General features: G+C 45.1%; 1 protein-coding gene across 1 annotated transcript in view; it reads left to right on the forward strand.

Annotated features, from left to right (window-relative positions):
* cxadr (CXADR Ig-like cell adhesion molecule) overlaps positions 1-14,856 on the forward strand; it is a 43,635-nt gene extending 28,779 nt beyond the window's left edge. The window contains exons 3-7 of the mRNA XM_080779693.1: positions 2,328-2,532; positions 7,496-7,651; positions 8,449-8,571; positions 8,945-9,083; positions 11,883-14,856. Of these exons, the coding sequence (XP_080635819.1) occupies positions 2,328-2,532; positions 7,496-7,651; positions 8,449-8,571; positions 8,945-9,083; positions 11,883-12,168 (909 nt within the window). The 3' untranslated portion in view covers positions 12,169-14,856. The remainder of the gene's footprint in view (positions 1-2,327; positions 2,533-7,495; positions 7,652-8,448; positions 8,572-8,944; positions 9,084-11,882) is intronic.
* Positions 14,857-17,394: the final 2,538 nt, after the last annotated feature.

Genomic DNA, 17,394 nt, shown 5'->3' on the forward strand with positions numbered 1-17,394 from the left:
TTGTCTGAAGAAATGGCAAATAATAGCCTCCGGGGTGTTTATTGTTTTTTCTTGATTTGACTGAGATTGGAGAATATGGAGATTGGTAGACTCCTTGATCGATTAGTCGACTATTCAACTAACTACCGGTAATCAAGGTCAGGCCTATTAAAGCCAAATATGAATGGTGGGAGTATAGGACACAGATTCACTCACTACACTACTTAAGAGAATCTGATTGCTTTCCATGATGTCACATAATCATCTGTTGTGAGCTTGAGTGAACTTGAGCCATTTATGTACTGAAGATATTGAGACATGAATTTATGTGTGCCCGTGCAAGGACCTCAAGGATTTGGGCATACAGTGCTAATGCTATCAGTATGGAGGGGAAATGATTTTGATCGGCTGTCACACGTCCGCTATGATTGCACTTGGATATTATAGACATGCCTTGCTGTATTTTCTCCAGCTACATTACAACGATAAAGACCACTGAATTCATTTCCAGGCAACAATTCCACCTTCACCTTGAGATCAGGTTGGTTGCACGGCCACTTCTTGTGAAAGCATACACCGTGTCACTGTGGCAGTCCAGAGTGATTCCAGTTAAATACCTCTGGGAGCAGAAATACAAAGACTCAACAACAGTGTTCTCCCTCCCAACAAACCAGCCAGGCAGGCAGGCAGGCTGTGGCGAGTACTGTACAGGTGTCATTGCTCTCTGCTTTGCCTCTCAAATTAAGTCCCCCCCCCTTGCTTCATCCTCTCCCAGGGCAACAGTGACACATGGCGATGACCTCATCTTTACATATCCCCATGGAAATAACCCTGACCACCTCTCCTCTGATTCTGAGTGTCCACCTGTGCTGCCTCCTTGTCTCAACAATAGAGGTCTTTTACCTCCGCTCTGTGTGTTCTGCCCACAGAAGGCCAGGTGGAGGGATTGTAATGCTGCGTACATCCTACATGTTATTTTCAATACAATGTTATTCTGCTGTTCTCCACCACAACTGCCTACAAGGGCACTTATAACAGGCCCTTGTAGTGACATCATTTGTACATATATAGCTCAATGTCAACAACTAACCAAGTTAACACTTGGCCAATAATCTCCCAAACTTGTCAGCTTGTCTTGTCATCTGACCTTTTTGGTATTTCTTTTGTCAAGAATAAGATTCATCGTTTCGCAAGGCTATTGCGCAGCTGGGACTTTTTCCAAAGTTTTGTGTTTACCCATGTACAGTACACCCCACATGCACACGCGCGCGCACACACACACACACACACACACACACGCACACACACGCACACAGGGTCTTAAATGTTTTCGTCTGAGAGGTAGAGTTCTGGTCTGCCTGAGCCCGGGGCAGTTTAATTTCCTGCCCTCCACGCTCTTATACCTCAGTGTTATTACTGCTGACGTTTTAAAGATTGATGGATATCTCTCTTGTCTTCCTTGTGAACCGGGTGGAATGTAGACCCACTATGGATTTCAGGGCTTAAGGTATATATGCAGCGTCTCTCTTTGTACTTGGCACAATCCTCCAGAACGAGGCTCACTCCCCACACACACCAGAACCCCCCGCTGACTTGCTATTTGTCTTTTGTTTCCCCGGCTCCCCCCTTCCATTTTGAGCACTCTGCCTCCTCTGATGGGTTCCTGATGAAAGTCTCCATGGAAATGGTGTAGAACATGCCTCTGCAAATACCTTTTTATGACAATTAGAACTCTCCTCATTATTGTTTTTTTCCTTCCCCTCCTTTTTTGTGGTTAGTTGCTTGGTTGTTTTGTGTGTTCAACTTCAGACCTGCTGGAGAGCTTTTAGCTCCACCTGGCCTTCATCTCCTGGTATTTCCTTCTTGACTTCAAGTGGCAGACAGATTCACACAGGGGTGTGTGGGTATTATATTTATTTTTTTGGTTAGCGCTAGGCCGCTAGCAGAGCTCTGGCTCTGTTGTTGACACAGCAGGTGTTGATTTTGCTTCACAGTGGTGGCTTTGTTTCTACCATGTCCAAGCTTTGACGGCAGAAGAGGAAGGGCAGTACAGCACACACAGGCTGCCAGACTGAAGGGCGTTGGGGAGATAACTTGCACTGTCTGTCTGTCTCTCTCTCTCTCTCGCTCTCTCTCTCTCTCTCTCTCTCTCTCTCTCTCTCTCTCTTTGTTTTGCTTGGTTCAGTGAGCAGGCCCATGTTCTCAGTGATCATACTGTCATCTCAAGGTCTACTTTCTCTTGTTTTTCTTTTCCCAGAAGGCTGGTGTTTTTGTAAACCGATAAGTCCCACTCTCAATAAACATTGTCACTTTTATTTTCCTCTCTCTGTCTCTATTCCCACCTCCAGGTGATCCTGTACGCGGGCGACAGGGCCTACGAGGACTACCACATCGATTTGAGGGGTCGTGCCCACTTCAACTCTGCCGACCCCAAGAATGGAGACGCCTCCATCAACCTGACGGGGTTGAAGTCGTCCGACACAGGCACCTACCAGTGTAAGGTGAAGAAGGCCCCTGGCATCAAAAGCAAGAAGATCCTGTTAACCGTCATGGGTGAGTGGAAGCAATTAGCGGTGCAGCAGTTATTAACTAATGGATTTAAATGATGATAAATAAATAATTATTTTTGTTACGTCATTACGTTTTAGGGTGTAAGCACAGAAAAATGACCATGCTAATATTTACCATATAGGACGCAGCCATCTTGAAACTGTCAATAACTAACAACGAAACGCCCCATAGAGGCGAGGCAAGCTCCATAGATAGAGTCCCGTAATGGCAGCGATCTTTAGCTGCTTTTATCTCCGAATCGAGGCTCAGATGAGGTGATGAGGCGAGCCACGAAGTACCATATTAAGAGATCAATAACAAATTAGCGCGATGCTCCGCTTAGCAGATTAGCGTCCTCCATGCTAGTTTCATGCAGCTAGATTGACCCGCTGAAACGGCATCGGCTAATACTTCCGGTTCAACAGCCATGTCACGGGATCCTCAATTTGTAGATATTTGCAATTTTTGCCTGGGAAGGGTAACCAGGGGTGTCTAAGAACCCGCCTGGCGCTTTAAATAAAATGTATTACCAGAAATAGCTAAATACCATTGAAAAATAGCTAATCTACAAACCCACAACGGACTATTTTAGCTATTTTCCATCATACTGTTGTATGTAGTATAAAATACTGTAGGGCATAAGTGATTCTGAATTATTTTTGTGATGGTTTGTTCATATATGGGGGGAAAAGCACTTCAGGATTATTCTATTAATTGAAAAAGTAATCGATGGAATAATTGCTATGAAAATAATTGGTAGTTGCAGCCCTAGACGCAACCGTTAATATAGTCAGGACACACAAAGAATGCTCCACTCTGGTGATTAAAGAAAACACACACACACACACACACACACACACGCACACGCACACGCACAGGCACAGGCACAGCACTGCAGAGCATCTTATATACATACACACATCCATCATCATTGTAGCGTTACACTGTGTTGTGATTAGAGCTACAGTTACTTTGACAGATTATTTATACAATATACATATAGCCAAACATGTCATAAAAAAGCACATCACGTAATGAATACAAAAAAATATTGTGGATGCAAGCAACGTTTCAAATATAAAATAAAGAAGAACAACCGTGCACAGGAGTGGTGGGACCATAACCTTGAACAGATTAAGGTAACAGAATAACAAATACTTGAGGAACTCAAATAGCATGCCTCTACCCTAGCTGCTGTTCTTTCTTTTTACAATATTGTTTAAACCTTTTCAACTTTTGTTAGACCGTATAGTGCACCAAAGTATATTCTGTAGACAGATATGAGGAAACATGAACTGGACTGCAGTGTGCAAGAAACAATTCACTAGCTGTTCACCTCTAAAAACCCTGGGTCTAACCTTTCTTAGTTTATTTCCTTTACAAATGTACGTACAGTATGTTCTAGGCCTAGGGGAAAGGCAATGGCATTGATCAGATACTTTTCAGTTCCTGCTGGCTTACCTCGCTTTACTGTGCATCTTCATGGGCATGTAAAATTAACCCATTTAGATCTGAGGCCAAATGCCTTCTAGAATCAGTAGTTCTCCTCCCATCAGAAAATGTTTTGTACCAGGGACCCCCAGAGAATAGTTGTGTTAATTAAACACAATAATATTAATTAAACATTTTCAAAACACTTTGAAGATTTTTCAAACACTTCGTGTCTTTTTTCATTTTTTGAAAGTGTGCTTAACCAGGAAAGCATTCATCTCATTTTAGATTTGAGAAAAAAGCAACAACCTCACAGCACGTCACTTCATGCAGGGCTGCAAGCTTGTATATTTGCCATCTTTGAATATTTTTGATATTCCAAAAAATTAAAAAAGCTAAACAAAACGGTGGACGTTTTATGTTGACCTTTTTTTTTTTTAACAGACTGCTGCAGTACATCGTAGGTGTTGTGTAAGCCAGCTGTTTCACTCCCTAGACAAACACACACTGAGGCCTTGGTGTTTCGGGCAAGTGACTCATCCATGTCGAACATTTAATTGCTTCCTGCCTGGGATTTGCATAAGACACAGCTTAGTTGGCGCAAGGTTGAAATTACTGTCATTACGGAACCAGTTTCCCTTATAGAAGGTGCTATAGATTTAGAAATGTCAACTTGCATATCGGCATTGTTGACATGACATCGTTCTTTAAAACTTGTGTGGATGTCCTTGTACTGCACCGACAAGCTCAACCAGGAAGGGGTTGTTGGAAACAATCCAGTTTCTTAGCAGTCCTGTGTTGCACTTCTAAGCACTAAACTCTTGTCTTGGCTCTAATGAGAGATGAATGTGCCCATTAATGTCCAGTGACTTTTAGCAGAGACCATTGGTTAAATAGACCCTGCCATTACCCTTGGAGTCGCTACGTTATCAAAACAATGAAAGTTGGAGTGATTTTGATACGAAATCTTCAGAAGAAGAAAAGGGTCCTGCACACTTCACTTCACTTATAGCAGTAGTTTTATTCAGAGGTCTAAACGATCAGGCATCTCTATCTGAATCTGAATAAAACTACTGCTATAAGTGAAGACAGTGTGCGGGACCCTTTTTTTCCTCATGATTCACATTTGGTTGCCGCCTCCGACACAAGGCCATTTCGATACGAAATCTTCAAAATATTTAGTCACCACACGAGTCACCAGCCAAACATAATGTTCCCCAAATGTGCTAAGTACAACATATATTGGGTATGTGTAGAGAGCAGAGACACGAAGAGAGGCTACAGAGCCTGACATGCTGCTAGGTATTGACCCTATTGGGGCAGTTAGGTGTTCTGGCCTCCAGCGTGAAACTATGATGGGAAGGGTTCACATATTGCCTGGTCTGCGTTTTACCTTCAGGTTGATGTTATCACAATATACAGAACAAGAATGGGTGGGTGAGGCCCACGCACATCAGACCGTACACTGGCCCATACGTACATTATACGTATAACATTATACCACGTCACAAACGTTGCCATTAACCCGCCCTGTACCGGCATCAAGGTGTAACACACAAGGTCACTCAAACAAAAGTCCAAGAACCAAGCGGGGGTTGTCTAGTTTCCACAGTTGTGTATTGTCTTTGGCTGAGGACAGACAGTGAAGATAACCGGAGGAGAAGGGCCCACCTGCAGTCCACAATGGTGTACTCAATAGGCCCCGTCAGGAGCTCTCACAACCGCTCACCATCTCCAACTGAACCTCATCCATACACATTGTATCCAGTCACTTCAGCTCTGCCCTCACCTAAAGGGAGCTCAGTCCAAATGCTCCTCATCATGGCCACGTATACTTAGTCATACAATAGTGTTGAAATGGCTGATCTATAAGCTCACAACACATTGTGCATGCGATGCGTTGTGATCTTATAAGTCGGCTATTTTCGTTTTTTTGAGGCCGCCATACGACAGCATATATCAGGCATGATTAATTATTTGAAATTGTACCATTAACCCAGTGTGACTGAACGAAAGTAGTTGGCCATTTGGTCATGACCACATCCTAACCACAACGACTACCATGGTTCATCTATCCCTTTCCACTTATCTTGGCCACAGTATAGCCTTGTACAACCTATAAATCTCCTTTCCCTATCCATTTATGTTCTAACAGCCGTCCCTTATCTCGGTCTCTCTCTCGCTCTCCCACTTCGTCCCTTTATCTCTCGGTGGTTCTCCAACCTCTGTAGTCTCCGTCCATTTTTGACCTCATCTTTCTTCCTCATATCAAACATATAAATCTGCACGTCACACGGCACCGCTAATATGAGAAGCTGCATGTCAGAGCCCAGGGATGTGTCGAGTTGACTTTCACCTTTTAAAGAGGCATTCAAAATGTCACAGCGGGCTGACATTTATTGTGTGTGTGTGTGTGTGTGTGTGTGTGTGTGTGTGTGTGTGTGTGTGTGTGTGTGTGTGTGTGTGTGTGTGTGTGCACGTGCGGGCGGGCGTGTAGATAGTGAGCCGAGTACACGGTCAGTGGCGAAAGAGCAGTTTGTTGGAGTTAGGTTTCCGTCCTTCCATCCGATCGTCCGCTCAGGACTCGTTTAATTGTTCCCCTCTCTCCCTCCATCCTGACCCCTGTCTAGATTAGATTAGTGGGAGTGCTCCCACAGGACAGAGCTGTCTGTCTGGTGTTAATCCACACGCGTCTGCCTGCTAAGCCCCCCACCCCAGCCCCCACCCCAGCAAGCCCTGCTCAGCTCCAGGGCTTTTTGTTATTACAGTGCTCATTACAACGCCGTGATGATGTCAGCACTGCCTGGTAACATACACACTCCGCAGACATGCCTAAAACACACACACAATTCAATTCAAAGGGCAGGCACACACACACACACACACACACACACACACACACACACACACACACACACACACACACACTTCACTGGAACTGCTCTGTTATTCATTTTGGTGTGTTTGGTTTAGAATACTGGTTTAGAATTCCATGCCTGTCCCATCTCCTGCCAACACTAAGAACTGGCTAAAGGACGAGTCTGCCCAGTGCATGTTAGCTTTTCCCCCATGTGGAGTTCCGTTCACTTTGAGTGTTTGTGTTATGCAATGCAGACACGCATGATGGCTCACATCTCTTCTTCAATCCACATTATCTTGACTGACAGCACCTGTAATGACAGCAGCTGTATCAATTACCCTGATTATGGCTCTCATTATGCTGATGACTCGATGCTGATGAGCAAGTTGGAAGTCAACGGCAGGAACCACTCATATACATTTACATGTGTGTGTGTGTGTGTGTGTGTGTGTGTGTGTGTGTGTGTGTGTGTGCGCGCACACACACAACCGCCAACCTGCGCCACCAGGGAGTGAGAGATTGAGAAATGAGAGTGTGAGGTGTGTGTGTGGGTTGAGATAGAATGGTGTCTGTGTTTGTTGTGTCGGTCCAAGCTAATGGGTCCACCTGTGTCTGTCTGCTGTAGCTAATGTCCCCCTCCTCTTCTCCTCCCCTCCACTTGTCATCTCTCCACAGTGAAGCCGTCCAAGCCCAGGTGCTACGCAGAAGGCACCACGGAGGTGGGCAAGGACGTTGTGGTGAGGTGCACATCTAGTGAGGGCACACACCCCCTGCAGTACACCTGGGAGAAGACCACTGACACCAAGCTGCTGCCAGCCTTTGCTGTTCTGGGTAATAATAAATAGAAAACAAATTGCTTCTCAATCCGCCAGGTTTTTAAATGTCACCCGCGCTTGCTGGGGGTCTGGCTAATGTCCATTAGTGTCATCTTGTTTAGTACAGCAGATGACTGGACTGACTGGGAGACTGTTCCAGTGATGGGAGGCTCTAACAGAGAAGACTGTTTTACCAAACACACTACGTCTGATTGGCACGTCACAGTCTCCTCTGGTAGTTGCCCCTGTTGCTCTGTCACCACTGTCCCTTCGATCTATGTACTGTTTCAGTGGTGGAGGTGCAAGTCCATTTAAGATTTAAAAAATGAGACAAGCATCTGCAAAATGTTTGAAGCTGTCAAAAGTAAATAAGTTGTACTTTTGAACTATATGGCAATGGTGGCAACGGTTGGGCTTTTGGTCCAGTGTTTGTAAAGTGATTCAATGGATTTCAACGTTGACTGATCTGTCTGTGACCAGGTTGTGAAACAGTATGTTATGCGTGAAAAAATCATATCATGCATGAAGAGTTTAGTTGCGTCTGTTGTGAGATATGGTCTTATGTGTCGGAAGTTAAATAGATTGAATTTGATTTTTTTGGCTACATTTTTTATCTGTTTTTTAAATGTCAAGTTTGAGTCTAGTGTGATTCCAAGATATTTAAATTCTGATACTACCTGAATGCTGTTACCTTCAATAAGAATGTCAATGAGTTACGTGAGAAGAACATACAAACATACAACATTTTTATTGTGTTCAGATGCAAACATGAGTTCCTCAGTGAATGTGAATGTTTTCATCCTTGTTCTACAGACCCTGTTGCAGGCACCATGAACATGAAGAACGCATCTGGTGCAGCGACTGGGATATACCGCTGCACGGTCAAAAATCGCGTTGGCAGTGATGAGTGCGTTCTACAGCTCAGTGTAACATTACGTGAGTGCCCATCCAGCTTCCTGTCCGCCTACTTACTTCACATTCAAACCACTACCAATTTACTCTGGGCAGTTGGTGAGCAGCTACAATAATTGTTTGGCGGTGTGCCAATAGCATTGTAACGAGTTGAAAACACGGCAGTGCTAATATGGATTTTGCATGCTGATGAGACAATAGTACCCAGAAATGTATGTGTCCAACAGGGGGGTATTTGCTATTGTAATGGGTTACAGATCAGAAAAGAATCATCAAATTGTTTATCTGGCATATTGATACAATTACAGTTACATGAGTTTAGGTTTGTAGTTAAGTCTCTTTTCCAAACTGTGAGAGCTTTATGTGTTGACGTATGTTCTTTGATCATCTTGTTCAGCCCCCAACACAGCAGGAATCATTGCGGGGTCCATCATCGCAGTGCTGCTCATCCTCATCATCATTGCCATCATTCTGTTCTGCCTTTTCCGTGCTCGACACCGCAAGAAGTATGAGAAGGAGATCTGTAATGAAATCAGGTACTGTTTCTTAAACGCTAATGAGAGTTCTACTTTGTTGTTGGAATCGGGTGTGGTTAAAGAACATGGTTTGGCACGGTATGATAATAGTATGTCAAGAAAGAGCTGTTGGAACCAGGAGACCACAGCGACAGTTGCTAGGCGACTACTTCAGCTCTCGTTGAAATAAAACTATAGCACGGCATGTAAACAAAGAATTTTACACTATTACAGTAGTTTAGCTCAGTGGTTCTGAAACCTTTTAATTTATAGAACAAGTGGAACCAAATGGACGCTTACAGGTCCATTTAGAGTTTCAGACCTGAAAGAGTGCATTTGGAACCTGGACTGCTTAGCATAATGGTTCCCAAACGGGGCTCTGGGGGCTGCCAAGGACTACAGGGCTTGTAATGTTAAATGTTAAACACAATAATAGCTAATTTCATCAACTGTCTCTGCCTGCATGTTCTCAATGTAATGTCAGTCCAACTGGTCATACAGAACTGTTATTCTGTAACTTTAACCCATTTAGACCTGAGGACGATTCTACAAATGTCTTTTAAATCATGACAGTTTTCTTGAAAACCCCATGTTTCTATTTCAGTCGCCGACCCCCATCTGAAAATATGTTGTTTCGGGGACCCCCGCAGAAGCAAAGATTTGAGTTAAAAACGTTCGCTCTGAAAGAATATTTACCTATTATTTAGGTTTGCTATTTTTCAAAAATAGCAGATCTACAAGCTCATAGTGCGGCACTCGGTGGTTGAATAAGGCACAGGTCCTGACAGTACAGCATGGCAGTGACTGGACAGTAGTACGCCTTGCCAAGCCATGAGGCCCATAGGCGCCTACGCTAGTACTGTATATCACAGGGACTTACCCCAATCCAACCCTTGGTTGTGCCTAGCAGGGAGGCATTGGGTCCCATTTTTATAGTCTTTGGTATGACCCGGCCGGTGATTGAACCCCGACCTCCCAGTCCCAGTTTCAAGGCGGACACTCTAACCACAAGGCCTGTCTGTCCAGGTTTGTCCAGTCTGTGACTGGACAGACTGGTACTAATTCTTGGCAGTGAATATGTACTCTAGCAAACTCCCAAAGTCCCATATGTAACGTCATAGTGAAATCCAGTGATAACTGTTGCATTTAAACATGTCTGAGGAATGTATACGATACGTGTGCACATGTGTGGATGGGCAGCCATTAAAATGCAGCTGGGGACTTGTGACACTGACCGCAATCTCATGTCATCATCCGGCCACTTTTATGCACACACATGCACTCACTCACACACACACACACACACACACACACACACACACACACACACACACACACACAGACAGACTACTGGGCCATGAAAATGGTTGTCGCTCCATCAGCGGTTTCCTTTTTTTTTCTTCTTTTTTTTTTTAACCCATCCGCAAATAAATGGCTGTGGTAATCAGTTTGAAAGCTTTTGTTTGCTCTGTAGATCCCCTGTCTGTTGCTGGCAGCACACACACACACACACACGCATGCGCGTGCACACACACACACACACACACACACACACACACACACACACACACACACACACAACCCATGTCTCTGGTCGGGGCTTTTCATGCAGAGCCTCTTTTCGGGCCTGGACTCAGCGCTACTCTGCTCTGTACTGTATCTAAGAACGCAACATTGAACATATTGCTCTTAAATCCCAACTAGGCTTGGGCAATATCCAAAATATAATACTTAAATTAAATTCTAAGAATATATATATATATATATAGGTAGAGTTTTCCAACCCCCAATTATTACGTAACAGCAAAATGGCCACCATGTGTATATGGTCAATTATTGTAGGTCAAAGAGGATTACAATACTAATACTGTACCCCCCAAGACCCCCCCCCCCCCCCCAACACACACACGCGCACACACACACACACACACACACACACACACACACACACGATAACCACTGTAGTATGAACAAAATATGTGTACCAAATGTGTCCTGGCCCCTCAGGCTCAGTTTGATTGAGTTCCTAACTGGATTATCGCTGCTTATTAGTTGTTAATGTGGTGGCAGAGGGACGATAGGGTTGTCTGGCTGCTCAGCCACTGCAGAAGGCGGTGACCAGACATCCCAGCCTGCCCCATCCCCCCCCTCCCCCCCAAATATATATAAAAAAAAAACTCTGTCCCTTTATTCATGGCTTTCTATTTCTAAAGGTCCTTTCAGATGAGCAGCGATTAACGTGCCTAGTAATTCATTTTCAATTACCTGCTTTTTTCCCCCTGTATGCGCTGTATGAGAAGAACTCGAGGGCCGACAACGCGAGCGTATTTACGTGAGCGTGGTGAGGTCCTGTGAAATTGTCGCACGCACGCTCGTTTTTTTACACTTGTGTTGTCGCGCCCCTCATGATGAGCAGCCCTGTTGTTGATCCAGGCGACAACGCCTGGGCTAATCGATGCCCGTCTGAAAGTACCATAACTCTGTGCCGCCACCTCTGACCTGTGGCCCGTTATATTTACACTAGTCTCGCGTAGCCAGACAACTATTCCACAATCTCCAAATGTTAACAGTATATAGAGTCTGGAACTACACCTCCCAAAGTCATAATTGAGTAATGTGTTCACAACAATATTTTTTTATTTCCATTTCTGCTAAGCAGCAAGCTATATATGTTTACATGATTTTAATTTATATTCGGATAAATTTGCGCAACTGTAAAGACGAAATTGAAGTGGGGAGGAGCCTACCGCTTTATATTTTACTCATGATCAGAGCTTCTGTGCTCCAAACTGAACCCTGCCCTCGTCTGTGTCTCTTCAGGGAGGACGTCCCTCCTCCCAAGAGCCGCGTCTCCACGGCACGCAGCTTCACCAGCGTGGGCAGCCAGCGCTCGTCCCTGGGCTCCATGTCGCCCTCCAACCTGCACGAGTACGCCCTCAAGCCCCAGTACGACAAGATCCCCTCGACGGAGGACTACGACAGGCCCCCGAGCCACGCCCCGCTGCCCCCGCCCACCGCCCCCAAGATGGCTGGACCCAACCTCAGTCGCATGGGTGCCATCCCCGTCATGATCCCTGCCCAGAACAGGGACGGCTCCATTGTCTAGCCTGCTATTGCTCCTCTCTAAGGGGGAAGGGACAATGGTGGGGGACGACATGCACACACACAAGCCAATGAAGTTGGGAGGAAGGATCAGGCTATTGAATGGACGCTTCCTCTGTGAAGGCCTGGCTTTGGTGTGGTGCTAAGAAGGAAAGTGGTACTGGTACATTGCTAGAACTACACCAAACCACATGAACTATTTACAGAAGACAGCCTACATATACTTTTACGAATTTTACTTCTTGGACTTTCTCACAGGCAAAACAAAACAAAACACCATCATACTAGTGTGGTGTGGAAACAGTTGGATGGTCAATATACAGATTTTATTGTACATATTTAAAATGCATGTTTTCTTTTCTCTTTTTTTGGATGGCCCTTCCCATATAAATACTGTATGTTTCAGGACATGAGTAAGTGACGTATACATCTGTACATCTGTATGCTATGCATGTATGTATAGAATTACAACTGTATGCGTGAGTGTGAGGAAGGCTTGTGAAGTGTAGAGCTAGCTACTGTCTGATTGAAGAAATGCCTATACTACAGTATCATATGTTGTTGTTTTTTACCATTTTTATTATATTTAACTCCAGGAATTCCACATTAGACAAAAGAAATATGTGATGAAAACCTCTGGGTATTTTTTTAATGTAGCAGATCGGTTTTTATGAAGACATTACCAAGATTTGACCTATGAACTGAACGAAGCGGCCAATCTTCCCTGCTACTAGACTTACAAGACACTTGTTACGTTACTATGTCATATGGTATTTATCCTCCCTGGAAGCATTTAGGTCAGCCATTTGTTGTTAAACCGTTTACTGTTTGAATTGGCTAGTTTAGGGTGGAGCCAGATGAGGATTGGCTGGTGGTTGATGAATGGGGCGGTGCAAATCACTGCCTCTTGTGATTGGGGGATTATTGTTTTGGCTTTCCGTGTAAAAACAAAAGACTGCCCCCCCCCCCGCCCCCTGCCCCCCAAGTTCCTAGAAGAACACATAGAGGGAAACTGCTCGAAAAGCAGCTTCACTGAGCATTCTCATCTGATTATGTTTGACTGGAACCAGCCCACCACATCGCCCCACCCCACCGCCAAACTCCTCAGACCCTTAACAAAACATCCCTGCCCCCAAACATGCAACACATAGCAGCCTGTCTTAATTCATTATCTGGGGTATCTATGACCCTGGTCTAAAGGACTTAATCCTCCTTATTTGCTGTTGCATTACAAGGAGCCAATATCTTGATTAAGCTTCTTTCTATGGTCAGTATGGAGGACTTGGCAGGGCTGGTGACATTAATTGGAATTTTTAATGAAATTATACACCCGTACAGAGGCATACTATCTAGATTCTAGAACGTAAGTGAGAAGTGCCCATAAAATGAATGAAACGTGACAAGCCTGAGAATTGTGAACCACTGGTGCTGTGTAATGTGTGTATACAGCAGGTAAGCTGGAACCGGAGCATGTTTATGCAGCAGTATACTCCATATATCTACTTTCTACTTATTGTTAGTCATCAAGTTTTAAGTCTTTAATGTCTTAATGTCCCCAGGCAAGTATGGTTTGCCTGAGGAGACGTTAAGACTCATTGTTCCTCAGATTGGACATAATTATGGTAGGTGTGACTGACCAGTGTGACTGACCAATCACAAATTGTCCTCCACCTTATAAACTAGCCAACAGTCAGAAAAGTTGAACTGTTTTCCTATTCTTGTGATTAATGACATTGCAGTGAATGAATCCTCCAGCCTTACATTTAGTGCTCCATAGTTTCCTGTACAGCCCACAGGCTGCAAATTAATATTCGGTTGTGCCTTGTTGTACCTATTGACTTCTACACAGCTGTCACGCTGGCTGTCCAGGTGGCCTTGAGAGTGGTGCCAGATTAAGTATCTTATGAGCAACTCTATGTGACTGGACTAAATGTGACCAGTACACGATATTTGTTGTTCTGTTACCTTGTCCCACCACTCCCCCCACCTGTGCACGGTTGACTCAAAAACAACACTGTTCTTGTGCTTTTATTTTATAGTTGAGACGTTGCTTGCACCCACAATATTTTTTTTTAATTCATTACATGATGTGCTTTTTTATGACATGTTTGGCTATATGTACTGTATAAATAACCTGTGAAAGTAACAGTAGTTCTAATCACAACACAGTGTAACGCTACAATGATGATGGATGTGTGTATGTATATAAGATGCTCTGCAGTGCTGTGCTTGGCCTATGTAAACTCTAAAATGGAGAGGTAGGCACTGGGGTCTTATCGTTGCAGAGTTAATGTCCCTCAATACGTGTGTGTGTGTGTGTGTGTGTGTGTGTGTGTGTGTGTGTGCGCACACACGTGCACGTGTGTGTGTGTGTGTGTGTGTGTGTGTGTGTGTGTGTGCACGTGTGTGTGTGCTGGGGGTTCACTGGCTGGAAGCGACTTCTATATAGTATTTTAGTTAGATCTTCAACTGCAGTCAAACTGTACAGAGCCATTAGAGAGACGGTCCTACTGTACAATCCAACATTAATGACAAGTACTACTAATCTTATTAAGTGTAGATTTTAAAATTGTGTACTAATATTGTATGAAGATCTTTAAAGTTTGCACGCTGTGCATTTATTTTACTTTCCCTTTTTTTTCGGTGCGTGTTTTGTGCTGTATTTTTTAATAATAAAAGTCCACAAAACTAATGTAAAAGTCATGTTTTGTTTTGTTTCCCTGGCAGCAGCAGACTTAGAGTAGTTCACCCCAATATTTTTTGTTGTTGGGTGAACTACTCCTTTAAGCATATTTTCCTTCATATTTCTTCTACAATGTCCCCCAAGTCCATCCAGGACTTGTCTAACATTGTAGAAGAAATGAAGAAAGCTGAGATGGAGGACAACGACCAACTCGAATCAATGAGGAGCAGAATGAATGAGCTTGAAGGGACAGGCGGGAGAATACGAACACTGCTAAAACACATCGACACATGGCTAATGTGTAACCTTCTCCAATATGGAGAACAAGGGGGAGCACCTCCCCAGGATTACCACCTAACCGCACAGAAGCAGATCATATGCCCACCAGTTCAGGTGGTGCATTCACAACAAATTCCTCCCCAGTCAAGCCCAGCTTACTCACAGCCATTCAACCTGCTTAGTCCTCCACCTGTTCCAGCACCTCCAGTCCTGGTGCCTCGTGCTGCACCTCCAGCCCTGGTGCCTCCTGCTGCACCTCCAGTCCTGGTGCCTCCTGCTGCACCTCCAGCCCTGGTGCCTCCTGCTGCACCTCCAGTCCCGTCGCCTCCAGTCCTGCCACCATCCAGTCCGGCGTGTGCATCGCCTCCAGACCTGGCGTGTGCATCGCCTCCAGACCTGGCGTGTGCATCTCCTCCAGACCTGGCGTGTGCATCGCCTCCAGACCTGGCGTGTGCATCTCCTCCAGGCCCGGTGTGTCCAACGCCTCCCAATACAGCATGCAACGCCTCCTGTCTAGCACCTCTTCTAGAGCCTCCAGTCCGGGGGCCCACAGCCACTACTGGTCCACGTGCACAGGATGCAGCAGATCCGCCTTCTGTGCCAATTCAACCTGCCGCACTACTTCCTGCCTGGTCCTACCTGCATCAGCGACCTCCGGTGCGGCCCCGCCGAAAGCACCGGTCTCCCTTGTGGCTCCACTCCAAGTATCCTACAGACCCTCCAGTACGGCCTCGCCAGCGTCGGCGGTTTCCAGTCTGGCACCCCTACAGCGGTCGCCCGCCAGAGTGGTCGCGTCGACTGCTGCAGTCCCCTGGGTGGACCCAACCACCTGGTCACCACCTGCACCCGCGTCCGTTGTTCCTGACTGGGGCGGCCAGTCCCGCTCCTACCCAGCCTCCAGGCCGTCCGCCTGAGGTAACCTCCCATCACCAACCCAAATATCTGGTCAACACGTGGCGGCTGAATGCCTCCCCTCACCAGCCCCAAGTTTGTATCCCATGGGGCGGCTGAATGCCTCCCTCTTCCCAGACAACGTTCTACCCCCGAACTAACAACTGAACATTTTGTGTCCATCCCAGCACTACACCGGTTGTCCCTGCACCACACTCACTGCCACCTCAACAGCAAAGACAATTCTCTATATTCACAGTAGCTGAGCTACCGTGGGGGCGGCTGTTGTGAATTATCTGCATGCTGTCTTACTGGCAGCCTCTGGTGGACACTCCCCATTCCCTGCACCCACAATCACACATGTGTTTGCCATTACACCACTCAACTCATTAGCCAATCACAGTCTAGGTGTGACACATATAACCAGCAACTCACCCCACACTCCTCACTCAGTCTCCAGCCTTCACACAGGCAACATGCAGCACCTGCAGACCTCACTGAGTCTACCCACTACTCCAGCCATGCGTACTTGACCAAAGTAAGCCTTTGTTCCCCTGTACCGTATTGACCGATTTATTCTATACTATGATTGTTCACATATGTTCTAGTGTATATTTACTTGCTATTTAGTATGGTCCTTCATTGTCATGCTATAGTTAATATATTATTTGTACAACATGTTGATCGGTTATTGCTCACTTTGCCATAATGTTGAGATAATATGCTGTATTCTGAGTACTTTGCCATTGCACTAGGTGCTAATGTATTCCTTTTCTTGTTTGTAGAAACCATGGATTAAGGAGATAATAAACCTGACCTTGTTGAGAATATACCTTGGTGTCACATACTCTCTCTGACCGGGGATACTTGGGTCGTCAGCTCATAGCCCACAAACCCAACCAGCAGAATATTTATTAAACCTATTTTCTCTCCTCCAATGACAGACACAGGTATTCCTCCAGGGATTCAGCCTCCTGCCACCTTCTACTGTGATTAATTTTAATCAAGCAGTGATTTTCAACCCTAGCACCAGGTGAGGGGACTTTCTAACCACTTAATGACTGTAATTAATCATGAAGTAGGCTCAATCGCCACCCGCCATCTCCGCAACAACTCTAGCATAAACATGCGAAAGCTTCTGAACCAGCTCCACTTAGTTGTGCACTAAAAAGTAAAAAGAGCTAACATTGCGTCTCAATTTGACATGTGCTATTATTGGCAGATTTGGCACGCGACAAGGCGCACAACCAAGTATAAATCAGGCATATCCACTAGTCTCATCATGTGATATTGGCTCATTGTTATTCTCCTGCTGTTGTGTATTATTGTCCCTCACATAATGGGCATTTTGAAGTGAGAAGTCAACATTTGCTTAGC

This window comes from Protomyctophum bolini (genome assembly GCF_963924005.1).
Source record: "Protomyctophum bolini genome assembly, chromosome: 13".
Lineage (NCBI taxonomy): Eukaryota > Metazoa > Chordata > Actinopteri > Myctophiformes > Myctophidae > Protomyctophum > Protomyctophum bolini.